The sequence below is a fragment of the Dromiciops gliroides genome, chromosome 1 (genome assembly GCF_019393635.1).
Source record: "Dromiciops gliroides isolate mDroGli1 chromosome 1, mDroGli1.pri, whole genome shotgun sequence".
NCBI classification, from domain to species: domain Eukaryota; kingdom Metazoa; phylum Chordata; class Mammalia; order Microbiotheria; family Microbiotheriidae; genus Dromiciops; species Dromiciops gliroides.
Window position 1 is genome coordinate 47,067,616 of NC_057861.1, and position 23,744 is coordinate 47,091,359.

The window sequence follows — 23,744 nt, forward strand, 5'->3', positions numbered from 1 at the left end:
ACAGATCTTAAACTTGCCAGTCAGTTATAGGGATGTCTGCCCCAAACAAGTAAAGACATTCCCTGGTGGAATGGGCAGATGAGAATAATTTCTTCCAATGGTTATGAAGGTGGCTGAAGTAGGCTCTGTGGAGTGCTTAGAGCTTGGTCAGGCCTTGAAAATTCCAAGGTCACTCACTACATCCCAGGCCGTCATCACTCATCCTGACTTTTGTCCTGCCACTAGATTCTGATACCTCAGGAAAAGAGAATGAGGCTGACAACTTTGTGCAACTCTGCCTTACTTAAATCCAGCTGATGTGCAAGTCAAGACATCATTCAGTGATGTCATTGGTTTTCTTTCTTTTCCATTTTTTCTTAAAAAAATGAAGGATAACAACAAACAACAACAATTAGCCTTGAAGATAGATACCACCAATGACCTTTCCACAGTGACAAAATGGAAGAGAAATTGTTATTAGCCCTACATTCCAAATTGTCCGTGGCATCTATAAAGCTTCTGACTATGTAATCAGTTGTATTGATTCCCTATCTATGATGCTGCCTTCTGGTTTATGGATGTTCCTTATTTATCCTTAAAAATAGCCTCTCAGCTCTCATGAAGGGTCTTTTGGCTTACGGAGTAGCTAAAGAATCCTTTCATTGGCCAATGTTAGCCTTACCAAGAAATCGAACATGCTCAGAACTTTGTTGCCCTAGCTAACCTTAACTATGTCATCTCTCATCCCCCCAAAGAGAAGACGACCTATTACAATAGGTCTTTTGTACACAAAAATATTTTTTTTTTTGTGGTGGGTAAGAATTGGAAATCAAAGGAATGCTCATTAATTGGGCAATGGCTAAATGAGCTGTGGTATAAGATGGTGACGGAATATTATTGTGCTATAAGAAATGACAAGCAGGGAGATTGCCGAAAGGCCTGCAAAGACTTGTGTGGGGGCAGCTAGGTGGCGCAGTGGATAGAGCACCGGCCCTGGATTCAGGAGGACCTGAGTTCAAATCCGGCCTCAGACACTTAACACTTACTAGCTGTGTGACCTTGGGCAAGTCGCTTAATTCCAATTGTCTCACCAAAAAAACCCAAAAACCGAAAATAATTTAGTACAATTAGCTTGGAGAAAAGAAAATGGAAGGAGGATGTGCTTAATGTTCTCAAATACTTGAAGGACCATCAAAAGGAAGATGACCCCAGAGGGGAGAACTCAATGAAAGGAAAACTCAATGGAAGGAAACTATAGAGGGCCAGATTAAGGTTTAGAGTAAGAGAAAACTTTCCGCCAAAGAGAGCTGTCCTAAAGTAAACTGGGCTGCCTTAGAAAGTAGGAAGTTTGGGGGCAGCTAGGTGATACAGCGGATAAAGCACTGGCCCTGGATTCAGGAAGACCTGAGTTCAAATCTAGCCTCAGACACTTGACACTTACTAGCTGTGTGACCTTGGGCAAGTCACTTCACCCTCACTGCCCTGCATAAACAAACAAACAAACAAACAAATAAACAAACAAACAAACAAATAAATATTTTTTAAAAAAGAAAGTAGGAAGCTTGTTCTGTCTGGAAAACTTCAAGTAGGAAACTACCTTTATTTCTGGCCATTAGTGGGGCACAATAGATGCTATATTGGATTTAACTGGAGTGAAGTCAGGAAGACTTTAGTTCAAATCCAGCCTCAGACACTTACTAGCAGTTTGACCTTGGGCAAGTCATTTAATCTCTGTGCCTCAAGTTCCTCATCTGTAAAATGAGGATAATCATAACACCTCCCTCAGAGCTGTTGTGAGGATCAAATGAGACAATACAAACCTTAAAATGCTGTATAAATGCTAACTTTCATCGCCATAGTTGTCATCATGACGATGATGAGGACGACGACGATGACGATCATGATGATCATCATCATCGTTCCTAGGACTTGTTTTAGTGGACAAATCTGGCATCTGCCCTTGTGCAGGGACTACTCACCTGCTTAGGGTATCCATCCCAGACTGTCTCTGGCTGGCCAAACCAAGTTTCCTGAAAGAAAGAAGGACATGTTCTAGACACTCCTCTCAGAATCACTAGACCCCACAGGTAATGGATCTTTCCTATAGCTTTGAATCTTTCTCCAGAAAACTCCAGGCACCCAACATGAATGATTGCCTTGCCACTTTAGGTGACCTCCTATTTTATCTTGGTCTCCACTTTCTCCCTCTTCCCCAGGTTCACAACAAGTCAGAACCAAACTTATGAGGTACAAGCCCTGGTTAGATGAGAGGCTTGATCTTTTGTTTCTTTCTACCACCCTCCAGGCTACTAACATCTGGTCCCTCTGTTACTTCTGGAATGGCTAAGGGGTATCGGCTGGGTTAGAGAGGTCTGTCAAAATGGGAAGCTACTAAATGATTGGAACATTTAACTTCTCTTTCTCTCTCTCTCCCCCTCTCTTTTCTTCTCCCTCTTCCTCTCTCATATGTATATGTTTATGTGATTATGTACATATATATATGCATTTATTTAACACTATAATATGGCAGTTAAATGAGCTAACTGGACATTGGACTGCCTTAAGAGATGCATAACTTCTGGGAATAGGGAGGAGTAATCCTGTTGTATTCTGTCCTCATCAGACATCATCTGGAAGACTGGGTACAGTTCTAAGCACCATGGCTTAAGAAGGACATGGATAATTTGTGAATTTGTCTAGAATATGCTGTCTATGTGGGAGCTTTTGTGTGATAAGACTCAAAAGGAAATTGGAGGGGCAGCTAGGTGGCACAGTGGATAGAGCATCGGCCCTGGAGTCAGGAGGACCTGAGTTCAAATCCGGCCTCAGACACTTAACACTTACTAGCTGTGTGACCCTGGGCAAGTCACTTAACCCCAATTGCCTCACCGAAAAAACAAACAAACAAAAGGGAATTAGAGCCAAACTCTGGATGGCTTCACAGGTCAAAGAGAAGAGTTTGGATTTTATCTTAGAGGCAATAGAGAGCCATTCATGTTTCTTGAGTAGGAAAGTGATATGGTCAGACAGTAGCTTTAGGAACATCTGTGTGTTAGAAGGGAGACGGTAGAGGCCATATAACCAATTAGGAAGCTATTGCAATAGTGGGGAGCAGAGGTGATGATGGCCTGAATTGGGTGGCTTGCTGAGAGTAGAGAGGAGATGGTTTCAAGAAATGTTGTTGAAATAGAATCAACACGGAACCAGGAGAACATTGCACACAGTAACAGCAACATTGTGTGGTGATCAACTGTGATAGACTTGGCTCTTCTCAGCAGTGCAAGGATCCAAGACAATTCCAAAGAAGTCACAATGGAAAATTCTCCACATCCAGAAAAAAGAACTGTGGATTCTGAATGCAGAGTGAACCATACTTTTTGGCTGTTTTTATTTTTATTTTTTGAGGTTTTCCCCTTGTGTTCTGATTCTTCTTTCACAATATAACTAATGCAGTAATATGTTTAATGTGATTGTACCTATATAGCCTATATCATTGCTTTCTGTCTTGGGGAGGGGGAAGGGAAGGGAGGGAGGGAGAACAATTTGAAACTAAAAACCTTATGAAAACAAATGTTGAAAACTATCTTCACATGTAACTGGAAAAGAATAAAATACCTTTAAGATAAAAAAGAAACACATCATGCTTCAAGATCACATTAAAAAAAAGAAATAGAATCAGCATGACTTGGCACGTGATTGGATGGGGAAAGGATTTGATGAGGATCTACTAGAGAAACAGAACATATTTAGCTTGGAGAAGACTTAAGGGGAGCAGGCTGACTGTTTTCAAATCAGTTGTCATGAGGAGGAAGGAACTGGCTTTGTTTTGCTCTAATGGTGAAAACTCTTTTCCTGTATGCATTGGACAAGATGGCTGTTGAGGTCTCTTCCAATTCTCCATTCCTGTAATTCTGTGATCTGCCTCTTCCTCCTTTCCCCCACCAAGCCTGGTCTTGCTCTCCTGGAAACCCTCATTTCTATCATTGAATGGCACTATTTCTGTTTCAATTCATATTCGACTCAGGATTTCTAACCCACTCTGTCTATTGGTCAGACTGACCAGTCTTGCTATATTGCCCCTAGAGAGTCTGTGGCCTTGACTCCCCCATCCACAACACCACAGGGATTGAAAAGTAGGATAGTAAATTAATTCAGGGTTAACAGGAGGAAAGGTGGGTTAGGAGCAAGTAGTGATGTGGTGATGATAAAATAGATAGGAAGAGAAACAAGGTGAGGGAGAAAGATAATAGGGATAAAGTATGTGTGGGGAGCCCAAGAGGGCAGAGGGGTTGAGAATAGAGGAGTAGAATCAAGATGAGAAGAATCAAGGAAATGGGAGTGGAACGGATTAGGGCATAGAAGTATGAGAGAAATAAGACGGGATGGAGGGGGTGGGGTGAGGAGAAAGATGAAGAGAATAAAATATGGAGAGGACAAAGAGTCACAAAGGGTCAAGGGAGAGAGATGGTGGGTATGGGGACAAGGGAAGAAATGGGAAGAATGGAGAAAGCAAGAAGACACAAAGCGAACAGTGTGGGAACAGAACAAAGAGGATGGGGAGAGAGATGAGAGGACAAAGGGATGAGAGAAAGATGAGAGGATGAATGGGTGGAAAAAGGACAAAGACAATGGGAGTGGAAAGGATGAGGAATCAAATGAGGAGGGATGGTCATGTGATGAGGAAGGGACAGGACATACTCACATTACAGAAGATGAGGAAGCCTCCAAAGAAAGAACAGGAATAAAATAAAAATCTCCAACTGAAAATACATAACAGGGGTAGAGATAAGTGGACAAGGTCATATTGTTGGGGGTGAGAGGGAATGGGTAGAGAGAAGAACAAAGGGGATCCCTGGTTTCCAAGTCAGGCCTGGTCCCATGGTCCACTGACCCAAGTCTAGATACCTTGGAGCCAAGTTTACATCAGGTCCCCCCAGCTCACCAGGATTCAGAGAATTTCTTGCTTATTAATGGTCGTTCTTGATTTCTGCGGCGTCGAAACCAGCGCTCAACTTGCCTCAAAGAGAGGCCACACTGGCTGGCCAGGTGATTCAGCTCATACTGGGACAATAGGAGAAGATTAGGATTAGGGTAGACAAAGGAAGGACTTTAGCTTCAGATGACTGCCCTTTCCTCTAAACTCATATAATCTCCCTAATTAGGGAGTTCTCACTTTGCTCTACAGGGATTTAGAGGCTTCCAAGAACAAGAGGCATATTTCAGTCCAAAATGTTTGAGCCTAGTCTCCAGGGGCAGGGTCCAAGGATCTGCCTTCTTCCCTCAAACCTACTCCACCTCAGGGTTGGGGGCCATGTCTCTCAATCAAATAATTCCTCAAGCCACACCCTGGTCCTTTCTATAACCTGGTTGACCTTTGGGGAAAAGGAGGTCCACATTGTGGAGGGCAGAGGGTGTGGGCTGGGGGGCAGGAAAGGAGTCTCTACAACCAATTTGCCAGGCACTATGAAAAGACGAAAACTGAACATTCTCTGTCTTCACTGAGGTTACAGTCTATCAGAGGAATGCAACATGTGTACACATACAAGTAATTTCAAGAGAATATTAATAATTGTGGAAAAGTTTCTTGAAGGAGCTGGAAGCCTTGAAGGGAGTTGGGGTTTCCAAAATGAAGAAATGAGAGCATTCCTGGAGAAGGAAAACATGCCAGACATGGGAGAAAGCCTACACAATGGCATGGGGTTGAGGGATGGAATGTCAAATACAAGTAACAACAAACTGGTGAATTTGGCTAGAACAGAGTATGTGTGGGGTAATGAGGTGCAATTAGTCTTGAAAGGTAGAATAGAGTCGAATGATAAAGGGCTTTACAGGTCAAGAAGAACCATTTGTATTTTATCTTAGAGCCGTTCAGTGGAGCATAGGAGGGGCACAGTCTGATATGAGCTTTAGGAATGTCTGATTGGTGGCTGTGTGGGGCATGGACTATGGAGGGGAGGACAATGGAGACAATGGAACAAATTAGCAGGCCATTGCAATAATGGGGATGGAGGGCAGAGGTGATGAGGGTCTGAAATAAAGTGGCTATGGGAGGAGTGGAGAGAAGAGGATGGTTTAAAGAGATATTATAGAAACAATCAACATGACTTGGCAACTGATTGGATATGGAGATGAGATATTGGGAATGACTCTTAGGGAGAAAAACCATATCTACAGAACATAAAATGGGCAAGCTGGAATTGACATTAGAGATCATCCCCTTATTTTACAAATGAGAAAACTAAGGCTCCAAAAAATAAATGAAGTGATTTGACTATGGTCACAAAGCAATTTGGGGCAGAAGTAGGTTTAGAACCCAGGTCTTGTGAACTCTCAATCCCCTTTGAGGTTAGAGGTTGGTAGAATTTGATGCTCAGAGTATCATCCTCTCTAGAGGAAACAGCAACACAGACAGTGGGAGTCTGAGTGAGTCCTGGGCACATAGCACCTCCCATCTCCCCAACTTCTTATTCAGGGACTCCTGAATAGCAGGGACTCTCATATCAAAGGAGATAGAGACTTAAACCATCCAAGATTCTTAACAGCATCCAAACCTGGAACCTGCTTACCTTTTCAGGATTCTTTCTCTGGGTTCGGAAAAATGACTCCAGGATGGGGTTGGGAGTTGCCTTGATCCTGAAGGGGTCACGCACACCCAGGGCTCTGCTCAAAGGTAGCCCTATGGCCCTGTGAGAGGAGACAGGAGATGCTGAGTACACAGGAACTCTCTGATTTATGGTCCTTTGGGAATTCTCTCTGCCAAATCTTGTCCACCAACTCACCTGCCACGGATAACTTGGCATCTCCTGAAAGAGATGGAGCATGGGGGGAAGCTATATGAAGGGGTAGGGGTGCCTGTGGTGTGCATTTTGGATGCTTAACCTAGGGGGAAAGAACATCATATATTTTCCTTATGGGAAGGACTTCCTCTCAGCAAAGGGGACAGGAATATCCCTTTTAGTGAAACAGATGAGTTCCCCAAGGTGCTGGGGCCACAGCCAAAAAAACGAACATTCTTCTCCTCTGAAATTCATTAAGTTATTTGTTATTGTGTACCAAACCCACTGCCCAGGGCTAGAGGAAGTTACAGACTCTAGATAAGACACTATAATTTTCCTTAAAAAAGTTTATAGTGTAGTAGGGGAATAAGGCACCCATGTATATACAGTAAGTGCACCAAAGCAGTGAAAAGAAAGGGCACTTTTCAAGGGGAAGGCCATTTCCAACTAGGGACAAGGGAGAGAACAAGGTCAGTGAAGGCTTCCTGGGGAAAATGGCATTAGTGCTGGACTTCAAGTGTTGATGAGGGAAGAAAGGAAGCCCATGTAAGGAGTATTCAAGGGTTTTCATGGGAGCAGTGTCTTCCAATTTAGTTGAAACTGAATACATAAAGTGGAGCATCGCTCCATTTCTTATGGCCCAATTATATCCCATCATATTTATAAGACTAGGATTCACTGCATCTGCACATGAAGGGGCAAAGAATAGAGGTGAGAAAGAAGCAGAGACAAGAATTTACTTTTGGGCATAGCTTGCCTCTGTATCTTTTTCAACTCACTCATTTACATGGGGATAACTGGAGAAATATAAGGTCTCAAAAGGAAAGCCCCCTGATCCCCAGAGGTTTTGATAATCATTAGGCAAATAGTCTGATTTATACTGTTAAGGGCTAAAATTCTAGCTAAACTGTCTAAAATATCTAATGAGTGGTTGCCAATAAATTAGCAAGAGTTAGCAAGAGTTAGACTTTTAAGCATTTATTAAGAAGAATAAGAATTTGGTAAAGAGAGAAGAAAAGGCCTAGATTCCAATCTATTAAAGGGAGAGCCCTTCCACACAAATAACCTAAATATGTGACTTCCCATGTATCTTCCATTTATGTATCCATTCTTTCCACTGATACAGTGTATTTTGGGAAGATTAGGCCCCAGATATGTGAGATTCCATTTCTCACACAGACGTTTCATTAAATGCTTTTGATTTGAAGTATTTATATATTCTGGCTGACTATTAAAGGTGAACACATCAGTGGGGGCTCATAAGCTATATAATTTAGGGACGTGGACCTACAGATCTCCTTGAACCTGGGGTAGCCATCCACTGGAAGACCTCCTAATTCTCAGAGTTGTGGAGCTTCACACATACACTAAATATTAAAATACCCTAATCTCACAAAATTTGGGAGGAAAACACTTTGTAAACCTACCTTGAATAGTGTGATGTGGTGAAAAGAATGTTAAATTTGGAGTTAGAAGATGTGAGTTGGAATCTCTGCTCTGTTGTCCATTCTGTGACCCTGGGTAAAATACCTTATCTCTCTGGGCCTCAATTTTCTCTTCTGTAAAATGAGATGGCTGAACTAAAAGGAATGCATATTGGCTCAGCAGCATGAAATGAGTATAATCAAAACTAAGCTTAAGGACACATTTTAGACTTACAAGAAAGGCATACAAATGAATGGCATAGAAGCAAATGGAAGAAAATTAAAACCTAACAATTATAAACTTTACTATGAAACAAATCTTTCAATCAAAAAGTCCTATATACGGGGGCAGCTAGATGGTGCAGTGGTTAAAACACTGGCCCTGGATTCAGGAGTACCTGAGTTCAAATCCATCCTCACACACTTTTCACTTATTAGCTGTGTGACCCTGGGCAAGTCACTTAACCCCCATTGCCTGAAAAAAAAAAGTCCTATTTGCAAGATATATAGAGAACTAACACAGATAAAGCTGAAACAGTTTTCCATCAAAAAGATATGACAGACTGTTCTCAAAAGAAGAATTATAAACTGTCAATAACCAAATAGAAGATTTTCTCCATGTCACTAAAAATAAGAGAAATGAAAAACAAAATTCAGATGTCTCACTTCCTGCCCATCAAATGGCAAAATGACAAAAGGTCATTGCTGGAGGGGCTGTAGGAAGACAGGCATAATAATATAATTTTGGTGGAGCTCTGACCATTCTAGAAAGAAATTTGGATTAATGCTATAAAAGTCACTAAGCTCTTGATACCATTTAACTCACTCATCTCATTCTAGGCATATCTAGTGCCCTAAGCATGTCAATGACATAAAAAACCATAAAATATTAATAACAGTATATTTTGTGGTAGCAAACAAAAAAACCAGGAAACATAGTAAGTTCCTATTGATTGGGGAATAGCTAAATAAATTGTGGTATGTGAATTTAATGGAATATTATTTGCTAAACAAAATGATAAATGTGAAGAGTTTAAAGAAACTTGAAAAAACTTGACTGGACCTGAATGCTAAGTAATTCTATGACAAATCTTGCCTCCCATATCCCTTGAAGAGATGAGGAAATTAACTGGTCACTGTCTTCCTTATAGATGTGGGAGCCTATGGATGCAGAATGTTGCACACACTGTCATATGTGGTTGTTGCATTGGTTGGTCTTGATTAACTTTTTTTCCTTGTTACAAAGAAAGGTGTACACTGAGAGAGTAGGGGAAAAGGAAAGGGTATATCCTGAAAGAACTGTAAAAACAAAAGGCATCGACAATTTTTTTTTTTTACAAAAGTGGGTAAAGGAACCTCCCTTCCCCTACTGTTCACTCACCTCTCAGTGCTGTATCTGATGACTATTAAGACAAATGTCAGGGGAATGGCAGCCAGCAAGTCCTTGGGATGAGGGTATGTGATGCCATCTGAATCTTCCAAGTCAGCCCATGTGTACCCTGTTGGAATCCAATACTCAGAGTTCCAAAATGACTCGTATAGGTTGGCCAGCATCCTGGGGATAAAACATCAAATGTCTCAAGAGGGATTGGCAGGGAAAAGCATTTGTTGATTATCCAAAAACTGTTCAACAGAGTCAGTGCATCCAGATTATCTATTTTAGAAACATAGAATGTCATAACTATATGAGACCTTGGGGAAGTATAACCCCTTCATCTTACACATAGAGAAATTGAGGCCCCTAAATAGGAGGAGACTTACCCAAGGTCACATGGTGAGTCAATAACAGAGCTGAGCCTGGAATTCAAGTCTCCAGGGCTATTCCTCCCCACCCCTCCAACATCTTTATCTTTATTTTTTTTTGTTTAGAATTTTATTTTCCAAAATAAATGTAAAAACAAATTTTGACATCAATTTTTAAAAACTTTGTGTTCCAACTTCTTTTTCTCCCTCCCTTCCCATCCCCCACCCCCAAGAACTCAAGCAATTCAATATAAGTTATACATGAGTAGTCATGGAAAACATCCCCACATTAGCTAGGTTGTGAGAGAAAACAGTTAAAAAACAAAACTTCAAATTAAGGAATTGTCAAAGAAAAAAGAAATATGTTTCAATCTGTTTTCAGATACCATCAGTCCTTTCTCTGTAGATGGACTGCAATTTTCATAAGTCGTTCAGGGTTATATTGGATCATTGCCTTGTTGAAAATAACCACGTGCTTCCCAGCAGATCATCTTACACTATTGCTGTTATTTTGAATGCAGTACATTTCACTCTGCTTCAGTTCATTTAAGTCTTCCCAGGCTTTTCTGATAGTTCATCCTGTTCATCATAACTTTTATATAGTACTTTAAACTTGACAAAGAATTTAGATACCATACATTTTGCCATAGTAGTCAATCATCATAACTATTTCCCTCCATCTTATTCCCTTCTCATGATATTTACTCTATTTTCTATCTTCTTTTATCTTCTTCCTGCTCAAAAGTGTTTTGCTTCTGACTGTCTCCTCCCCCTCTCTGCCCTCCCTTCTTTCACCCTTCCCTCCTTATCCTCTTCCCCTTCTACTTTCCTGTAGGGTTAAATAGATTACTCCTCTCAATTGTGTGTGAAGGTTTTTCCCTCCTTGATTCCACTCTGATGAGATTAAGGTCTTTGAGCTAATTCTGTGTTCTAAATTTTTCTTTCTCCCTCCTTAGCCCTCCCTATGAAATCAAGCAATTCAATATGTCATACTAGTGCAGTTATGCAGAACATCTTCACCTTCCTCGAAAGTGTTTTGCTTTTTACTGCTCTCTCCCCCAATCTGCTCTTTCCTTCTTCCCCCTTTTATCTCCCTCCCCTCTCTCTTTCCCTCAGGACAAAAATATATTACTATACCCACTTGAGTATGTATGTTATTCCCTCTTTGAGCCAATTCTGATGATAGTAAGGTTCACTCACTCCCCCATTCCTTCCCCATCTTCCTCTCCCCTCCATAAGCTTTTTTCTTGTTTCCTTCATGTGAACTACCTCTCCCCAGTCCACCTCTCCCCTTCCCCCTCCCCCAGTCTATTCCTTCTACCCATCAACCCTATTTTAAAGATGTCATCATGGGTTAGCTAGGTGGTACAGTGGACAAAGCACCAGCCCTGGACCTACGAGGCTCCAAGCCCAAATCTGGCCTCAGACATGACACACCACCCTGTGTGCCCCACAAAGAACAAGGATAAACACAAAATAAATGCTTTACAGATATCATCCATTCATATTCGGTTCAGACCTGTGTCCTCTGTGTATTCCTAACTGAAAAAGTTCTTATGAGTTAGAAGTATTATCTTCCCATGTTGGAATGTAAACAGTTTAATCTTTTAATATCCCTCATGAAGTCTTTTTCCTGTTTACCTTTTTATGCTTCTCTAGGGTCTTGTATTTGAAAGTCCAATTTTCTATTCAGTTCAGGTCTTTTCATCACAAATGCCTGAAAGTTCTCTTTTTCATTGAAGTCCCATTTTTTCCTCTGAAAGATTATACAAGTTTTGCTGGGTATGTGATTCTTAGCTTTAGTCCCAGTTCCTTTGCCCTCTGGAATATCATATTCCATGCCCTCCAGTCCTTTAATGTAGATGCTGCTAGATCTTGTTTTATCCTTATCGTAGCTGCACAGTATTTGAATTACTTTTTTCTAGCAGCTTGCAATATTTTCTTCTTGACCAGGGAGCTCTGGAATTTGGCTATAATATTCCTGGAGGTTTTCCTTTTGGGATCTCTTTCAGGAGGTGATTGGTGGATTCTTTCAATGTCTATTTTGCCTTCTGCTTCTAGAATATCAGGGGAATTTTTCCTGACAATCTCAAGGAAGATGTTGTCTAAACTCTTATTTTGGTCATGGTTTTCAGGTAGTCCAATGATTTTATTTTATTTTATTTTGCTTTTTTTTTTTTTGCAGGGCAATGAAGGTTAAGTGACTTGCCCAGGGTCACACAACTAGTAAGTAAGTGTCAAGTGTCTGAGGCCAGATTTGAACTCAGGTCCTCCTGAATCCAGGGCCGGTGCTTTATCCACTGTGCCACCTGGTTGCCCCCTAGTCCAGTGATTTTGAAATTATCTCTCCTGGATCTATTTCCCGGGTCAGCTGTTTTTCCAAGGAGATATTTCATATTGCCCTCTATTTTTTTATTCATTTGGATTTGCTTTACTGTGTCTTGATTTCTCATAAAATCACTAGCTTCCATTTGTTCAATCCTAGTTCTTAGGCAATAATTTTCTTCAGAGAGCCTTTTTTATCTCCTTTTCCATTTGGCTTTTCAAGCTTTTGACTTTTTCCTCATGATTCTACTGCACTGCTCTCATTTCTCTTTCTATTCTTTCCTCCACCTCTCTAAATCTTCCTTCTATCTCTCCTACTTTCTCTTCAAAGTTCCTTTTAAACACTTCCATGGCCTGAGACCAATTCATATTTTTCTTGGAAGCTTTGAATGTAGGGGCCCTGAGGTTGTTATCCTCTTCTTAGGATGCACCTTGATCTTCCTTGTCACTAAAGAAACTTTCTATTGTTCTCACCTTTCTTTGCTTACTTATCTTGCCGTTTTTTACTTGACTTTTAACTCCCTCTTACAGTGGGGCCCTACTTCCAAGCTACACTGTCCCAAGCTTCAGAGGGTCCCAGGTGTTTCAGTTTGAGGGAGGGCAGGTTTTTCTCTTGCCTGGCCTGTTCTCTAGTCCAAAGATAACCTCAAGCCAACTTGCTAGTTAACCAGCCAGCAGAGTACTGTGGTGGTTCTTATCTTCAAGGAGCCTGTGCCCCTTCCCCACCTGGACCTCCCACTGCTTAGGATTTCTTCCTGGTTCCTTGCTGGGGTGGGATAGCAGAATTCCTCCTTAGGTCCCACAGACACCCCTGCACTTTCCCCCTGGTCAGCTGTTCATCCCTGTCACCTGACCTTAAGCTTAGTTCCAGAAGATGCTGGTGCCACAGCTGATTCAGAGGCTTGGGGGTAAGTTCCTCTTTCACAGCATGTCTGGGGTCTGTGTTGGTGTGATCTTGGGGTTGGACTCTTCTTACAGCCCAGTATGGCCCCCTTTAATCTGGAAAATAATCCCAGTCCATCTTTTTGTGGGTTTTGCTGTTCCAGGGCTTGTTTTATTGCTGTTTCGGGGGTCTGCAGGTTTATTCCTAATGTGTTTGCCACCCAAAGGTCTTGGGAATTGAGGGTTAGGGGTTAGGTGAGAACATAGTGGTCAGGTGGTTCTCAACTCATTTAGGCTGCTGCTTAAATCTTCCTTGGCATAAGAGCTCCAGGTACCCCAGTCTGCCCAACACCTGCTTTAAACAGATTAGCTCAATCCAGTGCTGTTTTTGATGTGATCATGGATTATCAAGGTGGCAGAAGTAGGGGAAGGCAGCTTTCCAATGAAGTAAAACATACTGGAACCAAAGAACTGGCAGGGCCCTTAGAACTCAGAAAGCCAGAGGCAGAAGGCCCTTGGTGAATGTCAGAACTGGGAGTTCCTTAGAACAAAAAAACAGTGACAGTTAGGGTCAACCATTCAGTTCAAGAAAGAAGAGTGATCTCCCCATTATTTTTTTTGTTTTCTTTTTGTTTTTGTTTGTTTTTGCGGGGCAATGGGGGTTAAGTGACTTGCCCAGGGTCACACAGCTAGTAAGTATCAAGTGTCTGAGGCCAGATTTGAACTCAGGTACTCCTGAATCCAGGGCCGGTGCTTTATCTACCGTGCCACCTAGCTGCCCCATCTTCCCATCATTGAAAGTATTCTGGGAGAGTCTGGGGGACACTCCTGTTGGTGACAATGTAGGAGAGGATTCTTGCTTCAGGTGGGAGTTGTTGTACTAGGCCCTGTCTCAGAGCCCATCCAGCTCTGTTACTCTAGGCTTCCTATAACCTTTCCCCTTTCCCCATCTTTGCCAATGACCACTTTAAAGGCTGCTATTGAGGAGTGCTTGGGACATAGGCTCTGTGACTACACCTTCCTGAGTTCAGAGAAACTTCAGAAGTGCCTGAATGTCCTTTTGCCCTCAAATGACAGTGGCTGGTGAGATCAAAGAAAGCTTTTGGGGCTGCCCATTGAGAGGGCAGTCCATTATCACATTTCCAGAGAAACACCCTGACTTCCCCTTACCGGGATTGGTGTCCCTCTCTCTATACCATATCCCTTGCCTACCCTGGGCCAGAAGCCTAGCCCAAAATAGAATAGAATTCTTTTTGTCAGCAAGAGTGCTTCCTCCACCCCCTTATTTGTTTTATCTTTATGATCCCAACTCCTAGCACAGGTGGCATCTCATTCTCACTGAATGAGAACCTCAGACTTGAAAGGGGTCCCCAAGATCATCCAGTCCAAACATGAATGAACATCCAGTCAATGAACAAGTGGCCCAAGTCAAGTTTCCATTTGAAGACCCCCAATGACAGAGAACCTGTTACCTATTTGTGGGGACTTTTCTGCTTTTTCTTACTTCTTATTTTAAAGAATATTTTCTTCAAGGAAACAGTTCCAAAGATTAGGAAAAATGGAAGTTGTCTAAAGGAAACAGTTATTAAGCATCTACTATGTAGTAGGTACTATGCTAAGCACTTGACAAATACCTCATTTGATTGAATTCTTCTTGATTCCAGGCCCAGTGCTCTATCCACTTTGCCCTGTAGATGCACTGTTTGGCAGCTAGTTGGCACCAGAGTAGATAGAGCTCCAGGCTTGAAGTCAGAAAGTCTCATCTTGAGTTCAAATCTGGGTTCAGACATTTACTAGCTGTGTGACCCTGTCACTGTTTGCCTCAATTTCCTCATCTGTCAAATGAGCTGAAGAAGAAAATGGCGAATCTCTCCAGTATCTCTGCCAAGAAAACCCCAAATGAGGTTATAAAGAGCTGGACATGATTGAAAAACAACTGAACAACAACCAATACAAAAGATTGAAGTAAGGACAGATGACAGGGAATTAATGAACATATAAGAGCATGGCAGGGTTCAGCATAAATAGCATTATGAGTGATTAAGTTCAAATAAGTGGAGGTTAGGAAGGAGAGCTAAGGTCAGTACTCTTGGGTTCTTGTTGTTTAAAGCAACATTGAGGAAAAGAGGAAAAGCCCAAGAGGGATGGGGTCTTTGCTTGGTCTGGTTGAGAGCTGTGTGAGTAAAGAGAGAGGGATAGATTCAGACTAGGCTGTGGGGGCAGATTCAATAAGACCTGGCAAGGAATTGGATATGAGGGGTGAGGAAGACTGAGCAATTGATAATGCTAAGGTTTCAAACCTGGATGATTGGAGGGCAGGAGAGGAGCTGTTTTTGCCTTTCTTGGTATCCCTGGTGCTTAGCTCTGGATCATAATTAAGAGTTTAATAAATTCTTGTTGATTTGACTTGTTGAGTGGAAGGATGTCTGTGCCCTCTACAAAGAAGCAAAGTTATACTGGTGCTCTCATCTTTTTAGTAAATTCCAAAATCTATTCTCATAATATCCCGCCCCCACCCCTCTTTTGGCCTTTCTGTTTCCCCAGAACTTAGCATGACCTGGAACAAAGTGTTTAATATATGCCTGTTTGCTGACTACCTATCTAGGGCATATGCCAAATATGTCCAACTTTATTCTTTTCTTCTCCCATGAGCTCAAAGATGAAACTCTCTTTGTTGTGCAGAGATCTCCAGCTGCACTTCCCAGATTTTCCCATCTTCCACTGTGCTATTTCAGATAAAATCATCCTCAAGCCCAGTTAGGCACATACATCACCTTCCTTGCTTCAAAGGGAAGGGAGCTTTCCCAAGATGGTGCCAGTTGTGCAATCTTCATGAGGAAGTCATCTAGAAGCTGCATTAATCACACAACGTGGGCTGCCTAGTGGGGCTAGAACATCAAGCAGAAGCATCAGATAGTGTGTCCTTTTATTTCTTTGGGCCCTGCCCCAGTGGGAAATAGAAGCTGAGCACAGCATTGACAACCTAATTAGGAACAGGTGTCTGAGTACTGATGATGAACTCATCCCAGGAGAGGAGCCACATTCCATCAATACTTGATACTGATGCAGGTAGTCAGGGTAAATATGCCTCCTGTGTTCTCCTGTAATATACAGGCCACATCTACAGCCCTGATGTTCACTCCCCTAGGTCCTAGGGCCTACAGATGGGAAGAGAGTGATAAAATGTTCTGCCTTCTCTAGACAGAGGTAATTTTCAGAGGTCTGGCTTGGAATGCTTGACAGTAAGTCAGACCCTACCACTTTTTCTCACCTAGAAGCCTTTATGGACCAGCCCTGATGTCTGGTGTCCCAATTCCAACCCCTGCCTTCCACCCCACCCCACCCCTGGGTCAGGCTACTAGGGAACCTCCACCTACAGTTGGTTTTTACCCTGCTTCTTCCTACAGGGGCATCTTATAGGCTTCATGAGGAGCTGGGAAAGGAATGACTGGATGACAAAGCAGGAAAACATAGGGGAAGGGCGTCTAGTAAGGTTCAAATAGGAACCCACTCATCAGCCACCAACCATCCATGAACTAGTAGAAGGTCAGAGCTGGGAGGGTCCTTAATGTCATGACGGAAGACTTTTATTTAGACTAGATGGGAAAATTGAGTCCTGGAGAAGGGAAGGATACCCTGGGAGGAATATGTCTTCCTTTGCAGGTGCCTTATTCTGACCACTGTCACTCACCTCATGGTTCAATGAGCTAATGATTTATGAATTTCTACATCCAGAAGGGAAACTAAATGACAGGTCAAGCTTATTATTGTTATTATTTCTTATTCTAATTCAATAAGAAATTACTACTGTAATTACTACTGTGAAACTGCACGTGCAGCTCCTACTGTGGGAAACAAGTAGGCAGAAGAACCTTGTGCATGTGAGAAAATACTTATTAATAATGGATTTCTTAGGGGGACCCAGGAACCCAGTTCTAGTTGGGTTTCTCCCCCCCCCCCTTTTAGAGAGGTCAATTTTTAGGAGGGAGTACTAATCCTGTGCAGTGTGTAAAATAGAAATGGAGATAGACTCTTTGTGACTAGCTCAGTGAATTGAGGGGATTAAACTACACCCATCTGAATGTGCCTTTGCTCCTCAGGGGGTCTCTCCCATTAGACCCTAGATGTCATCACAGTATAGCTCATTTTAATATGGACCACCCTCAAGTCACATCAACCAATGGAATTAAATGACGCTAACCAATTAGCTTTGATCAGAGTGTAGTGACTTGCCTCTATCAAAAGAGGATAAAAGTCAAGAATACATGAGGCTCCTAGCCAACACCATCTAGGAACATGCTTGGTTTGCACCTGCTGTTGGTTGGTGAGTTCCTCCTTCTTAGGACAGGATAGGCTGTTAGGACATGTGCTCTCTCGCCCTCTTAGAAATATGATACTGGGGGGTTTTTTTGGCTTGTGTTAACTGCCACCTGGTCAATACTCCTCTAGTATTTAATATGCTTTAATGATAAATACTTACTGCCTAACCTGGTGCAATAGTCATTATTATATAAATAGCCAGTAATATATAAGTAGCAATAATTTAGCTAAAAACAGTTGGCAACCACGTAATTTAAATAAGACATGCATTAAGTATTATTTCTTATAATCCTCTCTGCTTGCATGTTAAAAGCTAGTAGTTTTCTTTGGTTTTTTTTTTTTTTTTTTTTTGCCAAGGCAATCAGGGTTAAGTGACTTGCCCGGGGTCACAAAGCTATTAAGTGTCAAGTGTCTGGATTTGAACTCAGGTCCTCCTGATTCCAGGGCTAGTACTCTATCCAACTGCACCACCTAGCTGCCCCAAAGTAGTTTTCTTTGAACCATGGGACTTGGAGCTTCATAATTTCACATACCAAAAGAGTAACACAATTTTCTTTTCTCTTACTTGCTGTGAGGGTTTTCACTGCTTGACAAACTGCCTCTGCCCTGCTGCCCAGCCCCGGCTAAGGTAACAATTGGCCCAAAGGAGTGTGTGCTTCATCTGGAAGTATCTAAGGGACCCAGCCAAGAGTAGCATTTTCACTCCCTGCTCTCAATATCTATTTAAGATGTTAGTGGCCATAACTTATCTCTGCAAAGGCTCTGTTCTTCAATAAATCTTACTGGTACGTGTATGTTGTATGTACAATGATGTGAAGGTTATGTATTGGGTTTTACTTTCACTTTTTAGTGGCACAGGAATTCTCACAAAACTATTGATTTAGAGAGCATTGCCTACTAAATGTTAGGGAATAGGCAGGAGAGCTGGCTCTCCCCACTTTCTTTTGGAATTAGTCCCCACTAACAGAGAACAAAGAGGCTTGCTTGAAGTCACTTAATAAAGTTATTGGCATACCTAAGACCAGAAACCAGATATACTGGCTCCCAAAGTAGAGCTCTACTTATTGCACTACCTCTTTTGACAAAGATGGAAAAGATTTTCCTAGGTCCAGAGGGCAGGGCTGGGTTCAGATACTCTCTAGATGAATTCATGTCTAGCCATAACACCCTCATTTTATATTTGGGAAATTAATTTTTGAACCCATGGCTAAGACAAGTACAAATCCTTTGGGTGCTCCACTGGAAACTTCTAAGTTCTTCTTCTTCTTTATTGTTGTCCTCATAGCTAGCATTTATATAGCACCTCAAAGTTTACAAAGCATTTTGCAAATATTAACTCATTTTATCTTTATAAGAACCCTGGAAGGTAGGTGCTATTATTATCCCAACTTTACAGATGAGGAAACTGAGGCTGAGAGTGAATTGCCCAGAGTCATACACCCAGTAAATCTCTGAGGCAGGATTTGAATTCAGGTCTTTCTGACTTCAGACCTAGTAGTCTATCTACTGCACTATCAAGCTGTTATAAACTATTCATGATTATTTTTTAATATCCAGCAATGCCACCAATTCTGAATTCACCTAACTGTACTCTTATAGTCTGCATCTCTCCCTCTTTTCCATTGGCCTCCTTGAACAAAATACTTCATCTCCCAACTGTGGACAAATGCACTGGCTATCCCCATGCCTGGAACATCCTTTCTCCTCAGCTCTACCTCCTGGATTCCCTGGTTTCCTTCAGGCTTCAGTTAAAATCAAACCTCCTATAAGAAATCCTTCTCAATACCCATTCACAGTAGAGCCTTCCCTCTACAGTCACCTCGAATTGATCCTGTCTATATCATCTGTACATAGTTGTTTGTATGTTGTCTCCCCCACTAGACTACTATGAACTCGGTGAGAGAAGGAACTTTTTTTGTTTAGTTTGTTTATATTCTCAGGATTAGCACAGTGCCTGGCACCTGGCAGGCTCTCCCTAAATTCCTGGTGACTTGTCTTTATCACATCTAGGTAAAATATTTCTTATAGTCTCAAGATCTAATTGTTGAAGAATGCTATTAAAAATAAGAGGAAGTGAGGAAACAATAATTTATTAAACTCCTACCCTGTATCAAGCACTGTGCAAAGTGCTTCACAAACTATCACATTTGATCCTCAGAATAAGCAAGCCTATTATTATTATTATCCTCATTTTGGAGTTGAGAAAACTGAGACAGACAGAGGTTAAGTGACTTGCCTAGGGTCACACAGGTAGAAAGTATCTGAGGTCAGGGGCAGATAGCACCAGACCTGGATTCAGGAGGACCTGAGTTCAAATCCGGCCTCAGACACTTGACACTTACTAGCTGTGTGACCCTGGGAAAGTCACTTAACCCTCATTGCCACCTCCCCGCCAAAAGTATCTGAGGCCAGATTTCAACTCTGGTCTTGTTGTCAGGCCTAACACTGTACCACCTTTATGATCAGTGGTATCTTTTCCTACCTATTCACCATTTCTTTAATGACACATTCCAGATTTTGTCAGAAATCTAAGTCAAGCTTCCTGGCTTGTGACAAGTTGATTTCACTCCCTTGAGATGACAGGATATTTGCCTTTCTCCAGTCCTGCCCCTTATTGTTCTTTATGCACAGTCTTATAAAGATCACTGACAATGGCTCAGCATCCCATCCCCCAGTTCTATCAGCATTCTAGGTGAGGAACCCCTATACTAGGTGATCAATCCTCCAGAGCAGGTCAGTGCTCTCTTGCTATCTCAGTTCAGATATCAGGGTTATCTAGTGTATGGGATAGGTGGACTTGAGTCAGTTCAGATTCTGAGGATGGGGTCTGGAAGGTACCCAGACCCCAGTCCCTGTTATAGTCAGATTATTTTGTCCATATTTTATTCCATTTCTAATAACAGAAATCATGTATTTTGCTTTGCTGACCCTGGTAGCATCGTACCATCCTTCCCTGCCTACATTCCAAGCCCTTAGTCCTTGTTCTTGTCAACCATGCCATTGCTATAACACACCTCATACTCCCACCTTGTTCTATGACCAGGCAGGAGGAGATGTCTCCTGCTAGTGTGGACCCCACCCAGATATTACCTCTCCCTTTTTGCATTCCTAAGTTCTAACTCCTGGTACCAGTTCCTGGTACCATCTCTCCCCTCTTCCCGCTTGTCCCTCCTTACATGGGTGGAGTGGTTTCACTCTTTCCCCCTCCCCTGGTTTCACCCTTTCCCCCTCTCCTTTCCCCCAGCTCTCAGACATAGCTGAGCATGCATCCATACCCTGATCATGAGCTGAACACACATCCTAGGTGAGACAGGATTGGATGTTAGATTGTGAGCTCACCCTGTGCATGAAGGGACGCCCCCCTCAAAACTTCCATAAAAACCCAACTCATGAGCCCATTAGTGCGCTCCTCATCCCTTGCATGGGGTCGCCCATTCTCATGAGAACATAATAAATCTGCCTCTGCTTGACTTGGTGGTCTCCTTGAATTATTTGGGTAAACGGAGGCAATTTTGTCCCAAACATCTAGCAACTCTCCATTCTTGGTTCTTAGCTTTCTGGGAAAGCTTCTTCCCTTTGACAGAGAAAAGAGAAGCAAAATCAATACTTCAACAAATACATATTGAGGGCCTATTTTGTACCAGGTTCTGAGCCATGACAATTCAAAGAAAGACAAAAAGATGAACCCTGTCCTTAAAAAGCTTATCTTCTTCTTCTTTTTTTTTTTTTTGTGAGGCAGTTGGGGTTAAGTGACTTGCCCAGGGTCACACAGCTAGTAAGTATGAAGTGTCTGAGGCCGGATTTGAACTCAGGTACTCCTGACTCCAGGGCCCATGCTCTATCCACTGCGCCACCTAGCTGCCCCCAAAAGCTCATCTTCTAATGGAGGAGACAACATACAGTAAAAGGAAGGTAGTCTCAGATGGAGGAAAGGACTTGGGTTTTTTTTGTTTTGTTTTGTTGGGCAATGGGGGTTAAGTGACTTGCCCAGGGTCACACAGCTAGTAAGTGTCAAGTGTCTGAGGCCAGATTTGAACTCAGGTACTCCTGAATCCAGGGCTGGTGCTTTTTCCACTGCGCCACCTAGCTGCCCCCTCAGAGGGAGGAAAGGAAAGGGACCAGGAAAGACCTCCTATAGGAAGTCAGAGTTTGGAGGGAAGGCAAGAATTATAAGTGGCAAACATGAGGAGGGAGAGCATTCCAGGCATGGGGGACAACAACTGCAAAGGCACAGAGATGGGAGGTGTCTTCTGTGTGAGGTACATCAAGTAGGTTAGTTTAGCTATACCAAGTCCATGGAGGGAAGTACTAAAGAGGAAGGTAATTAAAAAGTAGGTTGTTAATTTTCAGTGTGAACATTTATACCTCAAAAATCCCCAATTCTACAAATTTGGGCTTGATTTATTGGTTTATTGATTTCTGGACTTAAGAAAGGGATGAAGAAAATGTTAATAATGCAGATTAAACTCAAAAATGTGTTGTTGGAACATTACTTTTTTTTGGAGAGCTGATTGTTAAATATTTACTAGCATACCACTGTGAAAGGGCTGTCACGTGGGAAAGGGTTAGACTTGTTCTGTTCAGCTGCAGAGGGCAGCACCAGGAACAGTGGTGGAAGTTTCAAGCAAACCTGGGCATGATATCAGGAAAATCTTCCTAACAACTAGAGCTATGTCAAGGTAGAATGGGCTGCCTCAGTAGATAGTGGGTTCCTCCTCCCTGGGATCCTTGAGCCAACAGTAGGTGATGACCTCTTGCCAGATACTTGTTATTGTACAGAGGACTTTTGTGCAGGTAGGAATGAGACTAGCTAGAACCTGTTGAAAGTGGGTTTTTGTAAGGACATGACTAATTCCATTTTGTTCTATATTAAGTATTTTGTGGTGTATGATCCCTGCAGGAACTGCAAGACCAGCTGCAACATCTGGTTCTCTTCAATGTCTCCTTTGCTCCTTTAATTGGTACAAAAAGACTTAATTGCTATAAAAGAGGACTTCAGTAGTGTAAGGAATGTTCTCCTCCCTTATCTAGCCTGAGGGATAATTCCTTTTGATTCAGTGCAATCCGCCATACTAATAAAGACACATCCCTTCTCAATCTCCAGTAGCTAATGATATACATTCTCTTTTTTTTTTCTTTGTATGACCAACTGCACTAAGAGAACCCCGATTTTTCTTTGTTTCATGTAATGTATAAATACTACTAGCCAAATTGTGAGGGACACATTTTCATTAACTTCTGGTGGAGTGAATAAAGTACAACAAATCTGTCTTTGATTTGTACTGGCTTACTGGCATTAGCTAGTCCAGTGGATAAGAAAAGTCACATGAAAAAACCCATGTCCCAATTCTGAAATCCTGGGATTTTATCTCAGATCTTGCAAATTTACCATCCAACAGAATTCATATTACTTGCCTAAGAGGTTGGAGATCCCTGAATCTCAGAACTGGAAGGGTCTAACATCCCCTACAAGTGTCAATACATAATCTTCTTGAAGGGGAACCCATGATCTTCCAAGGCAACTCATTCCACTTTGGCATAGCTCAAAGTGTTGAAATGTATTTTATGAAATCAAGCTAGGAATAGAGAAACAAGAAAGAAGAAAGCCAGGGAGGAAGTCCTGGTCTGATTTTTGAGTGAAGATCTTATGGAACCAAAAGATATAAGGGAGTGCCAGATTGTGGGCTACTGAGGGTAGCTGAGGGACCCAGAGGAGAGCAGAACAGTTATGGAAGTCATGCAGGCAGGGCACCCTATACCCTGATTAACCATATCACTACCCAGTTCCCCTGCCAACTCTGTTTTTGACTTTCTGGATTTTGCCGCCATGCCTCAGTTTCACCCTGGAATCTCTCCTAGTTCTTGAGACTTCCTTACTCTGGCATATCCATCTTCCCTGTGGTCTTCCCACCCTGGGCCATCCCTCTGCCATTTTGGCCTTCTTTTGCCAGTAGTGACTTCCTCCTGCATCCTCCATTTTGAGGAGGGGTCCAAAGTGGCTCTTCTGATTTTCTGAATTTAAGACACCAGGTTCACCTACATTTTCAGTTCTCTTTTGTGTGTTGTACCTTCATTAGCATGTAAACTCCTTTAGGACTGAGAGGAAGGGAAGGGAAGAAGCATTGTTTAAGCTTTATTATGTGCCAGGCACTGTGTTAAACACTTTAAAATATTTTCTCATTTGATACAACAATTCTGGGAGATAGGTGTTGTTGTTATCCTGACTTTACAATTGAGGAAACTGAGATAAAAGGCAAAGTGACTTGCCCAGGTTTACACAACTAGTAAGTATCCA

The 23,744-nt window shown here is 42.1% G+C and overlaps 1 protein-coding gene across 1 annotated transcript in view; it reads right to left on the reverse strand.

Annotated features, from left to right (window-relative positions):
* The window catches only part of LOC122735960 (ceramide synthase 4-like), a 38,623-nt gene that overhangs the window by 9,246 nt on the left and 5,633 nt on the right, over positions 1-23,744 (reverse strand). The window contains exons 2-4 of the mRNA XM_043977878.1: positions 9,561-9,734; positions 6,546-6,663; positions 1,959-2,009 (exon numbers count right to left, since the gene is read on the reverse strand). Of these exons, the coding sequence (XP_043833813.1) occupies positions 1,959-2,009; positions 6,546-6,663; positions 9,561-9,733 (342 nt within the window). The 5' untranslated portion in view covers position 9,734. The remainder of the gene's footprint in view (positions 1-1,958; positions 2,010-6,545; positions 6,664-9,560; positions 9,735-23,744) is intronic.